Here is a 19,140-nt window from a genome sequence, read left to right on the forward strand (position 1 = left end):
TTTTATGTCAAAGTGAAACTTTATTTCTCTACAGGTTAAAATTTCTTTCACTAATACAAAAAGGCTATTGTAGTAAAACCAGAAAAGTCAGGTATGTTATTTGGTCCATATGATTTGAAGAAAGTTTTTAATAGGTAACTAAATTCATGTTTCTCCTGTCTTGCTTTTAATGTCTGATTACCATTTACCTTTAAATCATTCAAAGGAGCTCACTGAAGAATATAAACAATATAAACAGTTTATTTTTGATGTGTCTCTAGCCAGCGGCTGATGGCCATTTTTAGAGTCCTGTTTGGTGTAAGTACCATTGAGGGAAGAATGAGATTCGTCATGGGACTTGTACGTTTCTTTTTGCTGATCCAGTTTTCCATTGCTTCCTTTTCATATGAATAGCCATCTAAAAGAAAACCACACAAATTATTTGCAGTGTAGGATAGGGAGGCTGGGATTACTAAAATGAGTGGAGTATACCAACTCCACTGCCAAGGCCTGTATTGTGGTTTCAGTGGTGGTGCTGTATCCCTACTCCTAAAATACTGCTGCCATCACATCCTCTGTTCTGCCCTCTAAGATCCATAGAGACTGCACAAATTACCCGGAACAGTGTCCGTGTTTTACTGTGCTCCAAATTCAGATGTAGCAGAAAGGAAAACAGGAAAAGAGCCAGCTAGAGAGGAGAGTGGTCGTGAGATAAACTGCCTTATTAGAGCTGTTAGCTACGTGTGGACAGCATATGGCTAAAGATAAAAGGGCCTTAGCAAAACTCCCTGACCTACTGAAAACCCAGGGAAACGGATACCAAGAGATTAGAGAGCTCATCCCATGACGGACTTGATAGTAAAGGGATTTATGATTTAAAAAATTCTCTGGGCTGTTAATATATGTTTGTGCAAAATTCTTTGCCTTTGCACATATAAAGATTGGAGTTTGTGCTTCACTACTTTTTTTTTACTCTTAGCTCGTTTTACTCTTAGCTCGTTCTCTTTAAACTGAAAATCTTAGTTCCTGATTATATTTACACATTTATTTGCTTTAACTTACAATGCACACAACAGTTTCAAACTAACAATGTCCTTATATCACTAACACAGGACCATCAAAGAAATAGACGATTTCTTTCTGGCTCTTTGTGTCACCAAGAATAGATCCACTAGGATTTTCTAACTGAAATACTGTGTTTGAAAATCACTTGTGGGGGGAAAATTCTTCCATTTGGTTAGGTCACCAATTTGACATAAAATTGTTTTCATTTGCTTCCCTTTATCCTCTCAATTTTTAGATTGGTTTTGCATGATTTAACTCTGTAAAACATTAAAGTGATTTCAAAGTAAAAAAATGTAAAACAAGGTACATTTGGAGGAGTCCCTTCTATCTCCAACACCTGTTCCCCCCCCATCCCATACAGGTAACCGTGCAGAGTTTTGTTTGTCCTTCTGTCTTCTTGAAAATACAAGCCCGTAGGTGTGTACACACTGTGCACGTACATAGAACTCGCATCCTGTACACTGTTTTGTACCCGCTTTAACTAGATCCCTTACCTTTTTATTTCGCCCCTCCCAGCCCCACTCCCGCCCCCACCGCCCAAGTCTAATGCTTGGCTGTATAGACGGCTACCTCGGTGGCTTCCAGACTTCGCCTCTTACAAATAGTGTTGCTCTTATTTTGGGGGGGGGGGGGATTCCAGAAGTAGGACTGCTGCGTTGAAGAGTACATAATGTTGCTAGATAAGCCAATACTTCCGTAGGAATCCTACCATTTTAACTCCTGTTTAGCTCTGTGGAGGAGTGGTTTTTTTTTCCCCTCAAGAGCTTCAAGAGAACACGTTAAACGGGATTTTTCACCAGTCTCTCATGAACAGTGCTATATCAGGTAACTTTATTTTTTCTTTTTGTATGTTTAAGAGCCATTTGCTTTTCTTTTTCCTGTGAACTGTTAATGTTTTTGGCCCCTTTTAATTTTAGGAAGGTTCCATCCTTTTAAGACATTGAAATATAATTGACATGCTCGTTTCAAATGTACAACATAATTCTTCACTATATTGTGAAATGATCACAATAGGTCTCAGAAAGTTCCATCTTCACACATAATTACGGATTTTTCCTTTTTGTTCTGATGGGAGACTTGTAAGAATTCTGTTAGGAGCAGAGTGGACAGGGAGGTACAGGCTTCCGGTTCAGGAATGAGTAAGTCACAGGAGGAAAGGGACAGCACAGGGAATAGTCACTGGTACTCTAACAGCGCTACCTGGACACAGGGCAGCTGCATTTTGTTGAGTCACTGTGTTGTGTGCTTCAAACTTACTGTGTCAACTAGATTTCAAATTAAAAAAAAAATTTTTTTTAAAAAGATTTTATTTATACAGGCAGAGGGAGAAGCAGGCTCCATGCAGGGAGTCCGATGTGGGACTTCACCCTGGGCTGAAGGCAGGCGCTCAACTGCTGAGCCACCCAGGGATCCCCTCAAATTTTTAAATTTTTAAATAGATTTTATTTATTCAAGAGAGGCAGAGGCAGAGACACAGGCAGAGGGAGAAGCAGTCACCGTGCTGTACACTATATCTCTAGGACTAACTGTAGAACTGGAAGTTTTTATCTATTAACTACCTTCACACTTTGGCCCATTCCCCACCCCCTGCCTCTGGCAACCAGCAGTCTGTTCTCTGTATCCATGAGTTGAGTGTATGGTCTTAGATTCCATGTGTATCTTTCTCTGACTTATTTTACCTAGCACAATGCCCTTAGGGTCTATCCACGGTGGCACGAATGGCAGGATTCCCTTTTTTTTTTTTTTTTAATTTATTCATGAGAGAGGCAGAGGGAGAAGCAGGCTCCCCCCTGTGGGGAGCCTTATAGGGGACTCGACTACGGATCCCAGGATCACACCCTGAGCCAAAGGCAGATGCTCAAGGGCTGAGCCACCCAGGCGTCCTTGGATTTCCGTTTTTATGGCTGAATTCTATTCCGTTGTGCACATACACATTTTCTTTATACGTTCATCCATTGATGGACACTTGGGTTATTTATATGTCTTGGCTATTATAAATACTGGCAATGAATGTGGGGGTACAGGTATCTTTTCAAGTTGTTAGTGATTTTGCTTCCTTTGAATACCCATCCAGAAATGGAATTGCTGGATCACAAGGTAGTTCTATTTTTAATTTTTTGGAGGAATCTCCATATTTTCCATAGTGGTTGCACCATTTTACATTCCTACAAAACAGTGCGTAAAGGTTCCTTTTTCTCCATATTGTCAACCAACATTTATTTGCTTTTTGATAACCATTTCTAAGTTATGAGGTGATCTCTCATTGTGGTTTTATGGTCCCCTGATGATTAGTAATGTTGATCATCTTTTCGCGTACTTGTGCATCTGTATGTCATCTGTGGAAAAATGTACATTCAGATCCTCTCCATCCTTTTTTTCCCTAAATAATAGTTCTTTGTATATTTGGAACATTAACCCTTATCAGATATGTGATTTGCAAATATTCTCTCCCATTTCATAGGCTGCCTTTTCAATTTGCTGATGGTTTCTTTTGCCATGCAGAAGCTTTTTAGTTTGATGTAGTCCCACTTATTTTTGCTTTTATTGTTTTGCTTTTACTGTTATATCAAAAAACTCATTATCAAGACAGATGTCAAGGGGCTTATCACCTATGTTTTCTTCTGGGAGTTTTTTGGTTTCATGTCTTTACATGTCTGTAACCTGTTCTGAGTTAATTTTTGTATATGGTGTGAAATAGTGGTCCCATTTCATGTTTTTGCATATTGGCTGTTGTATTCCAAGCACCATTTACTGAAGAGGCTGTCCTCTCCCCATTGTATATTCCTGGTTCCCTTGTTGTAGATTAATTGATCATATTCTATGTGTGGGTTTATTTCTGGGCTCTATGTTCGGTTTGTCTATGTTACCTGTTTTTATGCCAAAACGATACTGTTTTGAAACTATACCTTTGTAATACAGTTTGAAATCAGGAATTGTGATGCCTCCAGCTTTTTTTCTTAAGATTGCTCTGGCTATTCAGGGTCTTCTGTGATTCCATACAAATTTTACCACTGTTTGCTCTATTTTTTGTGAAAAATGCCATTGAGATTTTGACAGATATTGCACTGAATCCAGAGATCGCTTCTGGTAGTATGCATATTTTAACAGTATGCTTTCAATCCATGTCTTTCCACTTCTTTGTGTATTCTTTAGTTTCTTAATGTTTTCTAGTTTTCAATGTACAGGATTTTTTTTTTTTTACCTCCTTGGTTAAATTTATTCCTATATATTTTCTTTTTGATGCAGTTCTCAATAATTTCTCTGAGAGCTTGTTTCTAGTATACAGAAGGCAATAAATTTCTGTGTATATATTTTGTATCCTGCAACTTTACTGAATTTGTTGACTAGTTTTAACAGTTTTCTTGTGGAGTCTATAGTTTTCCATATATAAAAACACGTCATCTGCAAATAGAGATAGTTTTACTTCTTCTTTTCCAACTTGGATGCCTTTTACTTTTTTTTTTTTCCTAACTTCTCTGGCTAGGACATCCAATACTATGTTGAGTAAAAGTGGTAGAGTGGGCTCTCTTATCTTGTTCCTGATCTTAGCGGAAAAGATAGCAGCCTTTCACTGCTATGTTGAGGTATATTACCTCTATACCCGTTTTGTTGAGAGCTTTTATCATAAACAGATGTTGAATTTTGTCAAAGGCTTTTTGTACATCAATTGAGATAGGATTATTATTTTTCATTTTGTTAATGTGTATCACATTGATTTACAGAAGTTGAGCCATCCTTGCATCCCTGGAATAAGCCCCACTTGATCACTGTGTGTAATCCTTTTAATATACTGGATTTGCTAAAATTGAGGAATTTTACATCTATGTTCATTAGGGATATTGGTCCATAATTTTCTTGTAGCGTCCTTGTCTGTGTTACATCAAAAAACTTTTATTATCAGGGTGATGCTGCCCTTGTAAAATGAGTTTGGAAGTTCTCCTCTTTCTGTAAGTTTGAGGATTGGCTAGTTCTTGAATATTTTTTATATCTTTGGAAAAAAAAACCACTTCATCAGTTTTTCACATATTTCTCTTGGATTTTGAATCTAGGTTAGGAAGTGTCCTTATTTCCAGATTATCAAGGAATTTATTTACATTTTCTTCTGGGACTTTTTTTATGTTTATATCTCTAATTCATTTGAAATTTAGATGTGCAGTTTAAGATAAAGCCAGTCTTATCCCTTTCCGTATGGCTAGTCGTGAGAACACTACTTATTAAAATAATTTATTGTTACCACGGACTTAACATATGCCGTTTTTATCACTCACTAAATTTTCAAGTGCACGTGGTTCAATTTCTAGATTTAGAAAGATATATATTTTCCAGTGTTCTGTCTATGCATGTGCCAATCCCATTCTGTGTTATTTTTAAATGCTTAAAACATGCTCTGATATCTGATAGGACTATTGACACTCCTCTTTATTTTCTAGGTTACTTGTTGTGTGGTCTTTCCAATGGAACCTATTCATCATCTTCTGTATCACTAGGGAAAAAATCCAATAGTGACACCCTGATGGCATGTAGCTTCCTATCATCATGGTATGCTTTCCATTTGTTCCAAGTTTACTTTGCAGGGAAGTTTTATAATTTTCATCAGGACTATCTGATATATTAAGTCCTCTGTTGTACATTCTTTTTTAAACTGAAGTTGGCATATGCTGTTTCATATGGTTTGGTAAGTCTGTATACTGCTGTGCTCACACAATAGCATAATATACAGTGCTATTACAGTATCCTTGACTGTATTCCTTATGCTCTATCTTTTATCCCCTGACTTATTCTATAAGTGGATGACTATCTACTGCTCCCCTTCACCTATTTTGCCCATTCCCCTACCACCTTCCCTTCTGACAATCATCAGCTGTATTTATGGGTCTGTTTCTGTTGTTTTTAATTCCACATATAAGTCAATCATATGGTATTTGTCCTTCTCTGACTTCATTTAGCATAATACTCTCTCGGTCCCATGTTGTGGTAATGTTATACCTTTTAATTGCTTTTGTTTACATATATACTTATACACACATAAAGGCTATTGATTCCTCTTTAATCTGACTTACTAAATGCTAATGAGACTTATTAAGCTGTTGTCTCTCAGCTCCAAACTCATGCATGAGAGGGAGGACTCTGCATGCTGAAGCCAGTATAATTCAAACCACATTTCTGCTTTGCCAGTCGGCTCCTTGTCAGATTTTGCAATTGGAACCTCTATAGGAAGACAACAGAGTGAAGTACCTGGCCATGGCCCTTCATCTGGCAGCAGTAGTTGGTTATACTCTCCAGATATTTTGCTTGCATCATTGTAGGTACTGCCCAAATAGGTCTTATCCTTCTCCTTTTAGAGGCACCAGCTGGGTATCTACCCCTTCTTAAAGGCCTGAATTCTGGTTCTGGGAGACCTATGTGAGGTTCTGATAACCTCAACTTCCTTTTGTTCTCTAGAGTCTGAGGGATGGTAGATCTTTCTGCCAGATTCTGTTATTGCCGTTTTCTTTTGAGGTACACTTCACATAAAATCCACCCTTTTTAGTATGCAATTCAGTGATTCTTGGTGGTGATGGTTATATAACTCTGAATTATACTAATTTCAAGACGTTTTCATCACTCCATAAAGAAACCCTGTACCCCTTAGCATTCACTCTCCCCTCTCCTAGCAACCACAAATCTTTCTCTACAGATTTGCCTATTCTGGACACTTCCTATAAACAGAATCATACAGAATGTGGCCTTTGGTGTCTGGCTTCTTTCACTTAGCATAAAGTTTCCAAGGTTCATCCATGTAGCACGTTTATAAGTATTTGTTCCTCTTATAGCTGATTAATATTCCATTGTATGGATATAACACATTTTATTCATTCAGTAATGATTCTTTCCACTTTCTGGCTCTTATCAGTTTAAACTACTGTGAGCATTCGTGTATAACTTTTTATATGAATGTTTTCAATTCTCTTGGGTGTGTATCTAGTACAATTGCTACATCACATGGGTAGCTATGTTTAGCTTTTTGAGGATCTGCCAAGCTATTTTCAACAGCAGCTATACCATTTTACATTTCCACCAGCAATATTTCTGCAAATCCTTCTACCACATGTTTGTCTTACTAGCGGGTAACCAAGTGGCATCTCAATGTGCTTTTGACTTTCATTTCCATCATGACAGTGGACATCTTTTCTGGTGCTTATTGGTCATTTGTGTATCTCTTATGGAGAAAGGTCTATTCAAATCCTTTGCCTTGGGATCCCTGGGTGGTGCAGCGGTTTAGCGCCTGCCTTTGGCCCAGGGCACGATCCTGGAAACCCGGGATCGAATCCCACGTCGGGCTCCCGTTGCATGGAGCCTGCTTCTCCCTCTGCCTGTGTCTCTGCGCCTCTCTCTGTGTGACTATCATAAATAAATAAAAATTAAAAACAAAACAAAAAAACAAATCCTTTGCCTATTTTTAATTGGATAATTTGTCTTACTATTGAATTTTAAGAATAGTTTGAGTAGGTAAATATACTCAATTTTTACTGTATTTATTTTTAAATATTTAATTTATTTATTCATGAGAGCGAGTGAGGTAGAGACACAGGCAGAGGGAGAAGCAGGCTCCTCGCAGGGAGCCAGATGTGGGACTTGATCCCTGGACTGGGATCACACCCTGAGCCGAAGGCAGACAATCAATGGCTGGGCCACCCAGGCATCCCATCCCTCAATTTTTATTTTTAAAAAGTTGAGTATAGGGGCCTGGGTGCTTCAGTCAGTTAAAGTGTCTACCTTCACCTTGGGTCATGATTCCAGGGCTCTGGGACCAGGCCTTACAACAGACTCCCTGCGCAGCAGAGAGCCTACTTCTCCCTCCCTCTGCTATTCCCCCAGTTTGTGCATTCTCTCTCCGTGTCAAATAAGTAAAATCTTAAAGTTGAGTATAACGAAAACCTTAATCTTATATAGTACCATCACACTGGCCTATTACTGATAGTAATAATATTAACATGCACATCTATATGGAATATTTGAGTTCAATAACAGCTCATTCATTTGCCACCAGGCTAGATAAATATAATAGACTGTTTTTGACCTTCCAGGTGAAAGGGGCCCACTTTTGTTAATAATTTCCTAGTTATATTCCATTGTGGTGAGATAAAGCTGTTTGTGTTAGTTCTGGTAGTAGTAGTATCTGGTGTTTAAATATGGTTAATATTTATGGATGTCTCTGTTTAAAAAAGTGTACTTTCTATTTTGAATGTTCAGGATTTGGTAGATAGGTCTATTCTGGATTGACAGGTATGGTCAAGTCTGTTACTGTGCTTCTTTCCTTAATTGTTTCTGCTTTACAAAAGTTGTTGTGTTTGAAACTGCTTATCTAGTAATAGTCATTATCTTCATTGAGAATTGTCTTCAGTATTACAAGAAAATACCCTGTGTCTTAAATTTTTCTTGGTCTGAATTCCATTTTTGCAGGCATGTAATTACTCCTTCTTTTTACTTGCAATTGTGTCATTTTTGCCTATCCTTTTATTTCTAGCCTTTCTGAATCCTTTAGGTTGGATTGTGCTTTGTTAATCTAAAATCGTTTTTTCTCTTTTGGGATGAGTTAAAATCAAACAGTAGAATTATGGAACAATAAATTGATAATATTTATCATTCATTATATATCACATAAATTTTCACTATAGAAACTGGTTTCATAAATTTTAATGCTTATGGGAGGCATTTTTGATCTGCTGATTATTAACTGATGAAAAGCCTATCTGAACTTTTGAGTATTTTCTTGGTCTCTCCTTAATCAGTGAGCATCTTCAATTTTTCATATTCTCTACTCTATTTTTTTAAAAAAGACTTTATTTGATAGAGTGGGAGCACCCGCCAAGGGAGACGCACACTCCCTTGCTGAGCAGGGAGCCCACTGGGATCACGACCTGAGCCTCCATTTTTAATTTTATCTGTGCTATTAGAGCACATTACCGTATAATATTTTGTCACTTTTAATGGAATTCCCATAAATGATTTTTTCCTTGCCTGCTTGTGGATTGTTAATTTCTTGGGTGGTGGCAGTGAGGAAAATGTCAAATCATTCAGTCTATGGTGGTACAGGTTTCCTACTATAACAAAGTGAGTTACACTGGCCAGTTTTATGTAAAGTTCAATAGCAGCTTTTCATGGTATTGTCTTATTTGATTAACAGGAAAAGAATTTGGATCAGATCTAGCATTGCTAATGATATATAAGGTATCACACTATTCTACTAAAGTTCATTCCAGAGTAGTAAAGAGCTACCAAGCAAAGACCACTTCCTTATCTCCAGATACATACAGACTTTCGTGTAAAAATGAAAAGGCACTGAAGCATTTTTATACCTAAAAATTATACTCCTGGTTTCTTGGAAAAATTCATGCGTGAAGTTTACTACTAGAGTTAGCTTAGTTGAAATCAAACGTGTTGCTGGTGGGGAAAAATGACAATTTTTAAAAGAATATATAGTACACATTCAGTATTAACTAATATGTTTGCTTGTTTTTCCTACTTTTTAAAAATTTTTATTCAAATTAAGAACTGTACCAGCTAGTTCGAGGAAGTAAACAATATTTAATGATTTAATATACTCAGATGACCAGGTATTGGTAAAATAGCAAAGAAATGTTGCCTACTATAAGATTTGTTTCTTAGACTTCCATTTCTGGTAATAAACCAGGTTAAGTAAACTCCCAAGTTTCTGTATTATACTTAGAAATGTGACTAAGGGCAGCCCTGGTGGCGCAGCGGTTTGGCGCAGCCTGGGATGTGATCCTGGAGACCCAGGATCGCGTCCCACCGTGGGCTCCCTGCGTGGAGCCTGTTTCTCCCTCTGCCTGTGTCTCTGCCTCTCTTTCTCTGTGTCTATGAATAAATAAATAAAATCTTAAAAAAAAATGTGACTAAAATGTCTTTTTACATGTACAGATGACTTCAAGGTTCAAATGGCTTCACCTTTATGAGCTCACTGGCTTGGGCTCTGAATTTATATTACCTTTGTCCAAGAAAAAAGCTTGCTCAGTCCCTGTTGCTCTGGGAAATGGACAAAGCAAGCCCAATGCCGTTCTGGAACTATACGTCCTCTTCCTGCACCGAAATTCCACAGGTAATACTTGACTGAAGGCGAAAACTCATAGACAACAAAGAGCAGGCTTAGGATAGCACAAACCTCAGGAAATAAATACAGCTTCTGAATATTTCTAAAATAAGAATGAATTTATGATTACTGTTCCAAAGCACTGTTACTATGTTAACTTATTTAATCTGCACAACAATCTCATGAAGAAACTGATGCTTGAATAACTCCTTAGTTATATGACCTTGGAGTGACAGAGCTGGGATTTAAACCCAAGCAGGCTGGTTCTAGAATCCGTGCCTTTAAACTACATGCTAAATCAGATTTCCAGAAATGAAAAACTACTGACATTAAAATTACGAAGCAATGTCAGAGATTAAGGTAGTTCTACATTAAGGCTGAAGAGATAAGGTATATAGAATGAGAATGGCTGAAAGTTTTCCAAAAAAGATAAAAGGCACAGAATTCCATTCAAGACAGGCTATGCACTCTGAATGAGAATTAAAAATACTTTCAAACTGTTTGAAACAAAATCAGAATTAAACTGACATTATACCTGCACAGTTACAACAGACACCAGAGTATGTTCCCTCTATATAATTGAGATAAAACACTGTAAAAGCTTTAGAGAAAAAGCAGAATGGTCAGATAGGGTTTATTAGCTTTTTTTCCAGCCTTGAAATGATGAATTTCAATGTGAACACTGATTTTTTTTTTTTAACAAAGCTACCTAAATGAATTAAATGTTCAGAACAGACTTGAAAGCAATAAAATAGATGGAACACCTGACTAACAAAGTTTTCATTTCTACCCCCTTTTTAGGTTTTCTGTAGTTCTAATCAAAATGTCAATTAGATTTTCTTTTGTAGCATAACAAGATGATCCTATAACTTATCTGGAATTGGGAAAGCCAATTTTATTTTAATTTTATTTATTTATTTTTGTCCACTTGTTTTTATAAGGGATTGAAGATTATTCTCCCTTCACATGGATTTTCTCTACACCACAGGCTTTTGCAAACAAGGCATTTCAGGCTTCAAATGAAAACAATCATCCTTTAATGAAAAATCTGAGAAATGCTTTTCTGGAGTTTCGATCCTGGAGACAACTTGTTATAAGTCCTTAAGGCAAATGCCAGGAGTCAAAGAAATTGTAGAACTGTCTCGGAATGTAAACAATAAAATCGCTGACCAAGGAGTTCTATCAGTGGATGAAAACTCCTCACAAAAACACCTATCTAGAGAGTACCAGCTTCTTGGTTTTTGAAGTTCGTGTGAATTTTATGTCCTAGAAGCACTGTACATTGTTTCCTTTGTAGAGACTTCCGTAGTGGATAAAAAAAAGTTCATGATGTTGCTTAAAAAAAAACCAAACCAAACCAAACACCAACCCTAGCAAAGAGAAGCTACTCAAATACTAAGCAGTTCTGAGGTTTGTTTCAGTTTCATAGTTTTCTTTTGTGGTTGGCATAGGGAAAACCAAACTGAGAAATCATAATGTTGGAGTATTTTAAGGGCATGCTATCGTAGATATTAACAAGTTTAAAGTGCTCAGCTCGATGCCACATTCCAGGATAGCCACCACTGGATTCTTTTTCTAAATTGCCCATGTTTACAGGTTCCACAAATACCCCTGAAGTCTTCCCGGTGTGCTTGGCAATGATAAAATTCATGGCAATATCATCACAGTTTTGGATTTCATCTATCAAAGCATGGAGAGCAGCAGGCTGCCTCTGAAACAGGTCAAGGTATTTGCTATTGAAGAACGAGGCTCCAATCAGCACCATAGAGTACCGGTCACCATTTCCAAACCCCGGGGTTTGCAGTTCAAAACCTCCATAACTGTAGATGCCTGATGAAGTAGAGACATGCTTTCTAGGAACAAATCCTACAATTTGATCAGGAAATTGCTGCCAAACTGAGAAAGCAAAAACAAGGTCTTGGGTGCTAATTAGCGTGTCATTGTCTACCATAACACTGCATTGGTTTCTAGTTCAGGAAAGACCTGGAGTCGATTTCTTATCCTGTTTGTTGTCTGTAGTTTGAAGATCACAGGGACAGGATGCGGCCCTAGAGAATTCCATAACTCGTCTGGTCCCTTCTCCCCAACATTGTTCCACATTACAATCACTTTATGCAGATATGGCACAGCCTGATAATGATTTAAGAGTCTCAGTAAGAGATCTGTTCTGTTGTATGTCTGCATTATTAGAGTAAAGGAATACAGAGTGGACTTGCCCTGGGATTTTATTTCCCTACGCAAAGTAAGCATCTTGTCTTCCTTGATATTTGGAAGTAAAGTGGTCAAACGAGCAGCAGCACGAGGATGACCACCAGAGAGAAACGAAGGACTCCAATGCCCATCACTCGTCCGGGAAGTTTGCAGATGTGGTAATACTTCATTACGGTAAAGTTTTAACTTTTTAAAAATTTTCTTTAATTGATAGGAACAGAATCTCTTGGTGCTCGAGTGCAGAAGATTGCAGCGGGGCCCGCTGATTTATTCACTTGCAGCTTGGATCTCACAAAACGGAAGGGGCGTCTTGCTTGCTCATTTTTTGTGTTTATGGTGTGTGGGTGCTTTTGGTTTGGTGGGTTTTTTTTTCCCCCTAAACCCAGAAGCATGCACCCATCCTGCCTCATTCGCGGAGTGATAACCCAGGAAACGGGCAAGCCAATTTTAAAAAAGAAGATGAAGCATAAATCAAACTAAGAATTTAAAATAGGGCAGTATCTAACAGTATTAAGATTTTATCCAGTTGGAATATTTAAATAAGTGTACCTGTGTATACAGTATATGAGGAGTTTCTTCTACAGAATTACTTGGAAAAAGCTGTTCAACAGAGTATGAGTTAATTTACGGCACATTCATACCATGAAATACTGTCCTGTAGTTGAGAATGAAGTAGTTCTAAATATACTAATGAATACTATTTGGTCTGTTAAGTAAATACAATTTTTAAAGTTTTTATCATATCCCTTTGTCATAGAATAAAATTATAAATAAAAAAAGATCTGGAAGGATAGATCAAAGTAAGAAAAGCCTCTACATTTTCAAAACCTATTTCTCTATTGCTTGTTTATTAAGCATAGGTGGCTTTTTTTTTTTAAAGGACAGATATAATAAATATACTATGTAAGAATGCTTCTAAGGCAGTCAGTTTAACACACAGAAGAAACACTGGGGGATAACAGCCAAAAGGGACATATAATCAATTCAGAAAAATTGAGGAAAGGATAAAACAGAGCTAGAAGAAACCAAAATCAAGTGGAAACACGCTGGAAGGAATGAGTAGATAGATGGATCACAATATACAGAAATCTACTACATTGTTTAAAAAAAAAAAATCCTTCATTTTTACTTATTTAATCCCTAACACCCAACATGGGGCTTGAACTCACAACCCCAAGATCAAGAATCACATGCTCTATTGATTGAGCCAGGCGTTCTGAGGACAGATATTTTAAAAATTACTTTAACTTCAACTATATGTATGTTTTCCACAGGGAACACCTCTAAAAGTAATGCAGGAAGACTAAAAATAAATGAATGGCAATTCTCCCTGGATTATACTAAGTGAAAAAAACTAATCCCAAGATGTTATTTACTGTATGATTCCATTCATATAATATTTTACAAATGGAGGACAGATGAGGTCTGAAGAGAGCAAGCAGGTGACAGATAAACTATAAAAAGGCAAAGGAAGGTTTAGAAGTTTGGAACTGTGTTGATTGGTGGTTGATGCTCAAATCTCCAAAAGGGACAAGCTTGTAGAACTTAATGCACATGCATGGTACTGGGGAAATCTATGCTTGATAGACTGCATCAATGTCTATATTCTAGTTGTGATATTCTATCATATTGCTGGCACAGAACAACCAGGCAAAGTGTATAGGATCTGTTATTTTTTACAACTGCATGTGACTCTTCAATTGCTTCAATAAAAATAATAAAGGGTAACATGAAAGACACAGATAATACTAAATATAAGGAAGGCTAGGGAGTAACTAGAATTCTTATACATTGCTGGAGGGGGTATCAGCTATTTCAACCACTCTGGGTAACAGCTTGTACATATCTATTCTCTGGAATATATCCAATAGCAATGCATATGTGTGTTCACCAAGGTTCATGGCAGCTAATAATGACAGAATGGATAATTTGTAGTATATTCACATATACAAAGCAGTAATTTGTTAATTTTTATAACAACATGGATAAATCACACAAACCAAGCTTAAGGCAAGAATCTAGACCCCCAAAAGATGTAGTTGATGGTTCGATTTAGATAAACTTTAATCAGAACATTTTTATTAATCTATAATGTTAAAATTTAGAAAATGGGTAACCTTTGGTGAAAGATTATTATATGAAAATTCAAGATGTACACGGTTTTAAAAGTAGATTGAAAGAAAAATACCATGCAATTATAAACAAAAAGAGAATCAAGATTAAAACAAATGATACAATTCAACACAAAATACATTAAAATTATGCCAACAAGAATATTGTAAAGGTAATAGAAAATGTAAACCTCCAAGAAAGAATACTCAGAAATCTAATTTGACGAAGTAACCTATTATAAAAGCTATATTTGAAGCTTTCATAAATCAAATCTCCTACAAAGAAAACTCAAATATCTCTTTCGAACACAGATTTAAAAATACTGAAAATATTAGCATATCAAATCCAGCAATAAGTGAATTCAAACCCTAAAGATTCAAATTCAATTCAGCAAGATACAAAAGTTAAAAGATACAAAATCAACATACAAAAATCAGCTGTGGTTCTATACACTGACAATAAAGAATCCAAAAAGGAAATTAAGAAAATTCCATTCAAGTCACAAACTTAAGCAAGGAGGTAAAAGACTTGCATACTGAAAACTACAGAATATCGCTGTAAGAAATTAAAGACACAGAGGAAAGATATCCTGTTGTTCATGGATTGGAAGACAATGGTTAAAATTCCCATACTATCCAAAGCAATTAAAGAGTCCATGCAATTCCCATCATAATACCTCTCAAATTCTCCCTCTCAAAATCCCAAAAACATTTTTTGGCAGAAATAGAAAAATCCATCCTAAAATACATATAGAATTGCAAGAGATCCTGAAGAGCCAAAACAATCTCAAAGAAGTTGGAAGATTCACATTTCCTGATTTCAAAAGCTACTATATACAAAGCTATAGTAACCAAAACAGTGTGGTACTGGCATAAAGGCAGCTATGTAGACCAACAGAATACAGAAAGAAACCCAAACATACATAGCCTAGTGTTTTCAGCAAGGGTGCCAAGACCATTCCAATGGAGGAAAGAACAATCTCTTTAAAAAATGGTGCTGGGAAAGTAGATACCTGCATACAAAAGAATATGTATACCATATAAAAAAATGAACTCAAAATGGAACAAAAAACTAAATGTATAAACTAAATAAAACACTCAGAAGAAAATATAGGGGGAATACTTCATGATACTGGATTTGGTAATGATTTCCTATGAATATGACCCCAAAACCATATGCAATGAAAGAAAAAGACTGGATGGACTTCATCAAAATTAACTGTGCATCAAAGGGCCTTGAAACAGAGTGAAAAGACAACCCATAGGATGGGAGACATACTTGTAAATCGTATGATACAGGATATCCAGAATATATAAAGAATTCCTATAACTCAACAACAACAACAAAAAATTGAAAAATGGTAGAGGACTAGATATTTCTCCAAAGAAAATATATAAAATGACCAGTAAGTACCTAAGACATTCAACATCCTAGTCATTAGGGGAACGCAAAAATCAAAATTGAAACGAGATACCACCTCACACTCATCAGGATGGCTATCATAAACAAAATAATAATAAGTACAGGCAAGAAAAATTGGTACCCTTGTGCACTGCTGGTGGGAATGTAAGATGGTACAGGCACTGTGAAGATGGTATAGTGGTTCCTCAAAAAATTAAATACAGAATTACTGTATGACTGAGCAAGTCTTCTGGATATATACCCCAAAGAACTGAAAGCAAGGACTTGAACAGATATTTGTACACTTACGTCGATGGTGGCATTATTCACAATGGCCAAAAGGTAGAAAAGACCTTCATGTCCATGGTTGGATGTACATACCAAATATGGTATAAACATACAATGGAATATTTTTCCGCCTTAAAAAGGAAAGTAATTGTGACATATGCTACAATGTGGATGAACCCTGAAGACATAATGCTAAGTCAGTCAACACAAAAGGGCAAATATTGCACGATTCTAGTTATATGAGGTATCCAGAAGAATCAAATATCACTCAACTATATACTCAAAAACTATTAAAATGATTTTATATATTTGTATATCACCACAATAAAAAAATTAATGAATATAATGTATTAGGCAGAATAATGACCCACAAATATGTCTACATCCTAATCCTGGAAGCTGTGACAATGTTATGTTAACATGGCAAAAGAGAATTAAGCTTGCCAAGGATTAAGGTCACTTATCAGCTGATTTTAAGACAGGAAATTTTCACAGGAGTTCTTAAAAACAGAAAAGGAATATAGGAAAGTGGGTCAAAGAGATGCAGTGTGATACAGGAAGATACTAGGTTTAAAGCTGGAAAAAGGCCCCATGCTGAGAAATCTAACAGCCTCTAGGAGCCAGTGTGTTAGTCTCCTATGCCTCTGTAACAGATTATTACAAACTTAGTGGTGTAACACAATTTATTATCTTATAGTTCTGCAGATCAGAAATATGAAATCAGTTTCACTGGGTTAAAACCAAGGTGTCAGCAAGGTGGCATTCTTTCTGAAGGCTCTAAGGGAGAATCAGTTTCCTTGTTTTTATTTACTTCTAGAAGCTGCCTGAATTCCTTAGCTTCAAACTCTATTCTGTTGTCACCTCTCCTTTGACTCTTCTGCTTCCTTCTTTCACTTATAAAAGATCCGTGTGATTACACTGGCTCTACTGGATACTACAGGAGACTCATCTCAAGACCCTTAATTTCACATCTGCAAAGCCGTTTTGGCCATGTAACATTCATAGGCTCTAGGGCTTTAGGACATGGACATGCTTGGGGAGCCACCATTCTGCCTACCACAGTTGGGAACAGCCCTCAGGTTACAGCTAGCAAAAAAAATAGGGACCTTAGTCCTAAAATCACAAGACACTGAATTCTACCAACAATCTACATGAGCAAGAAATGGATTCTTCCCTAGAGCCTCCAACAAGGAACAGGACATGCCAATACCCTGACTTTTATCTATGAGAATGTACTGGACCTCTGACCTACAAAAATGTGCTAAGCCACTAATTTTGTGGTGATTTGTTAGGACAGCAATAAGAAACTAATACAGTAATCTCTAATAATACAGGAAAAAAGAGAAAAACCATCTTATTTCAGGATAAGCATTTTAAATATTCTCAGCAACTGGACATAGAAAAGAACTTTTTAAACTTGATAGAAGGCAGTTTACATCATACTTAATGGTGAAAGATTGAACTGAATTGAATGCTTCCCCCCAAGAGCATGTTAAGGCACTCTTAACACTTCTTTTCAACATTGTACTACAAATCCTGGACAGTGTAACAAGAAACAGGAAAAGTGGTAGGGGCAGGAGAGGCATACAGATTAGCAATACAAATGTCTACTTGCAGATGATATGATCATGTATGCAGAAAATCAGGTAAAAGGATCCAAAAAAGAGATATTACACCTAATATGCTAAAGCAAAGTCACAGAATACAAAGTCAATCTACAAATCAATTGTAAAATATTGAGCAATGAAGAATTGGGAACTGAAATTTTAAAAGCTAGTATTTATAGTGTTATAAAAATACTAAATACCTAAGGACAGTTTTAGCAAAGTAAGTGTAAAACCTATATATTGAAATACAAAGCACTAAGAGAATGTAAAGAAGACCTAAATAAAATGGAGAGCTGTGTGATGATATGCATGAGTTGGAGCTATCAGTTCTGAACGAATCAATAGATTAAGCACCATTCCAATATATTTCTGGCAAGCTTTTACACTGAAAACTACAAAACATTGTGGAAAGAAGTAAAAGAATACAAATAAATGGAAAGACATCCTGTATTCATGGATTGGAAGAGTTAATATTAAAATGTCCATACTACCCAAAGTCATCTACACCTTCAATATAATCTCCATCAAAATCCCAGTGGCACTTTTTATAGGAATAGGAAAACCCATACTAAAATTTATATGGAATCCCAAAGTATCCTAAAGAGCTAAAACAATACTGAGAAAGAACAAGACTGGAGGCCTCATACTTCCTGATTTCAGAACATATTACAAAGCCATAGTAATCAAAAAAGTATTGTACTGGCCAAAGCACAAACATATAGACCAATGGGACAAAATAAACCAGAAATAAATCCCCTCACATATGTAGTGAAATGATTTTCAACAGGAGTGCCAATCCTACACAATGGGGAAAGACCACACTTTTCAAATGTCCATTGAATATTCCAACAAGGGGATCCGTGGGTGGCTCAGTGGTTTAGCGCCTGCCTTCAGCTCAGGTCATGATCCCTGGGCCCTGGGATTGAGTCTTGCATCGAGCTCCCTGTAGGGAGCCTGCTTCTCCCTCTGCTTGTGTCTCTGCCTCTCTCTCTCTCTCTCTCTCTCATGAATAAATAAATACAATCTTTAAAAAAAAAAAAAAAAAAGAACATTCTAACAAAATCTATCAAAACCATTCTTTTTCATGGTCATAAAACATTGTGATGGGGGAACACATGCCATAAAAATAACCCTAAGTAATGGATAACAGAAAAAAGGAAGTACCAAGGTATCAGTGCAATGCTGTTTACAATTTAAAGATTTCCACTATTTGGTATATGAATCAAAATGTAGCACAGAGCCACACTGGAATAAAGTATTTAAAACTGAAAATTACATAGAATAAGTCACTATTTAGAAATGTATAAAGTCTTACACAAAAATTAAAAAAATAAGGATTCACTGATTACAACTATGTAAATTACATACATCTGTGTCTATTGACAG

The 19,140-nt window shown here is 36.5% G+C and overlaps 1 protein-coding gene and 1 pseudogene across 8 annotated transcripts in view; both read right to left on the reverse strand.

The window, feature by feature from the left end:
* WDSUB1 (WD repeat, sterile alpha motif and U-box domain containing 1) overlaps window positions 1–19,140 on the reverse strand; it is a 48,371-nt gene continuing 29,231 nt past the window's right edge. For 6 of the 8 annotated variants that reach the window (XM_049106159.1, XM_025471127.3, XM_025471124.3 and 3 more), the window contains one exon: window positions 1–397. In XM_049106159.1, the coding sequence (XP_048962116.1) occupies window positions 240–397 (158 nt within the window). In that variant the 3' untranslated portion in view covers window positions 1–239. Of the gene's footprint in view, window positions 398–1,664; window positions 18,779–19,140 lie in introns of those variants that run through there. The other 2 variants (XM_049106161.1, XM_049106163.1) reach the window with 1 other exon arrangement.
* LOC112674711 (exostosin-like 2) lies at window positions 1,665–12,516 on the reverse strand (annotated as a pseudogene).

Source organism: Canis lupus, chromosome 36 (assembly GCF_003254725.2).
Source record: "Canis lupus dingo isolate Sandy chromosome 36, ASM325472v2, whole genome shotgun sequence".
Taxonomy (NCBI): Eukaryota; Metazoa; Chordata; class Mammalia; order Carnivora; family Canidae; genus Canis; species Canis lupus.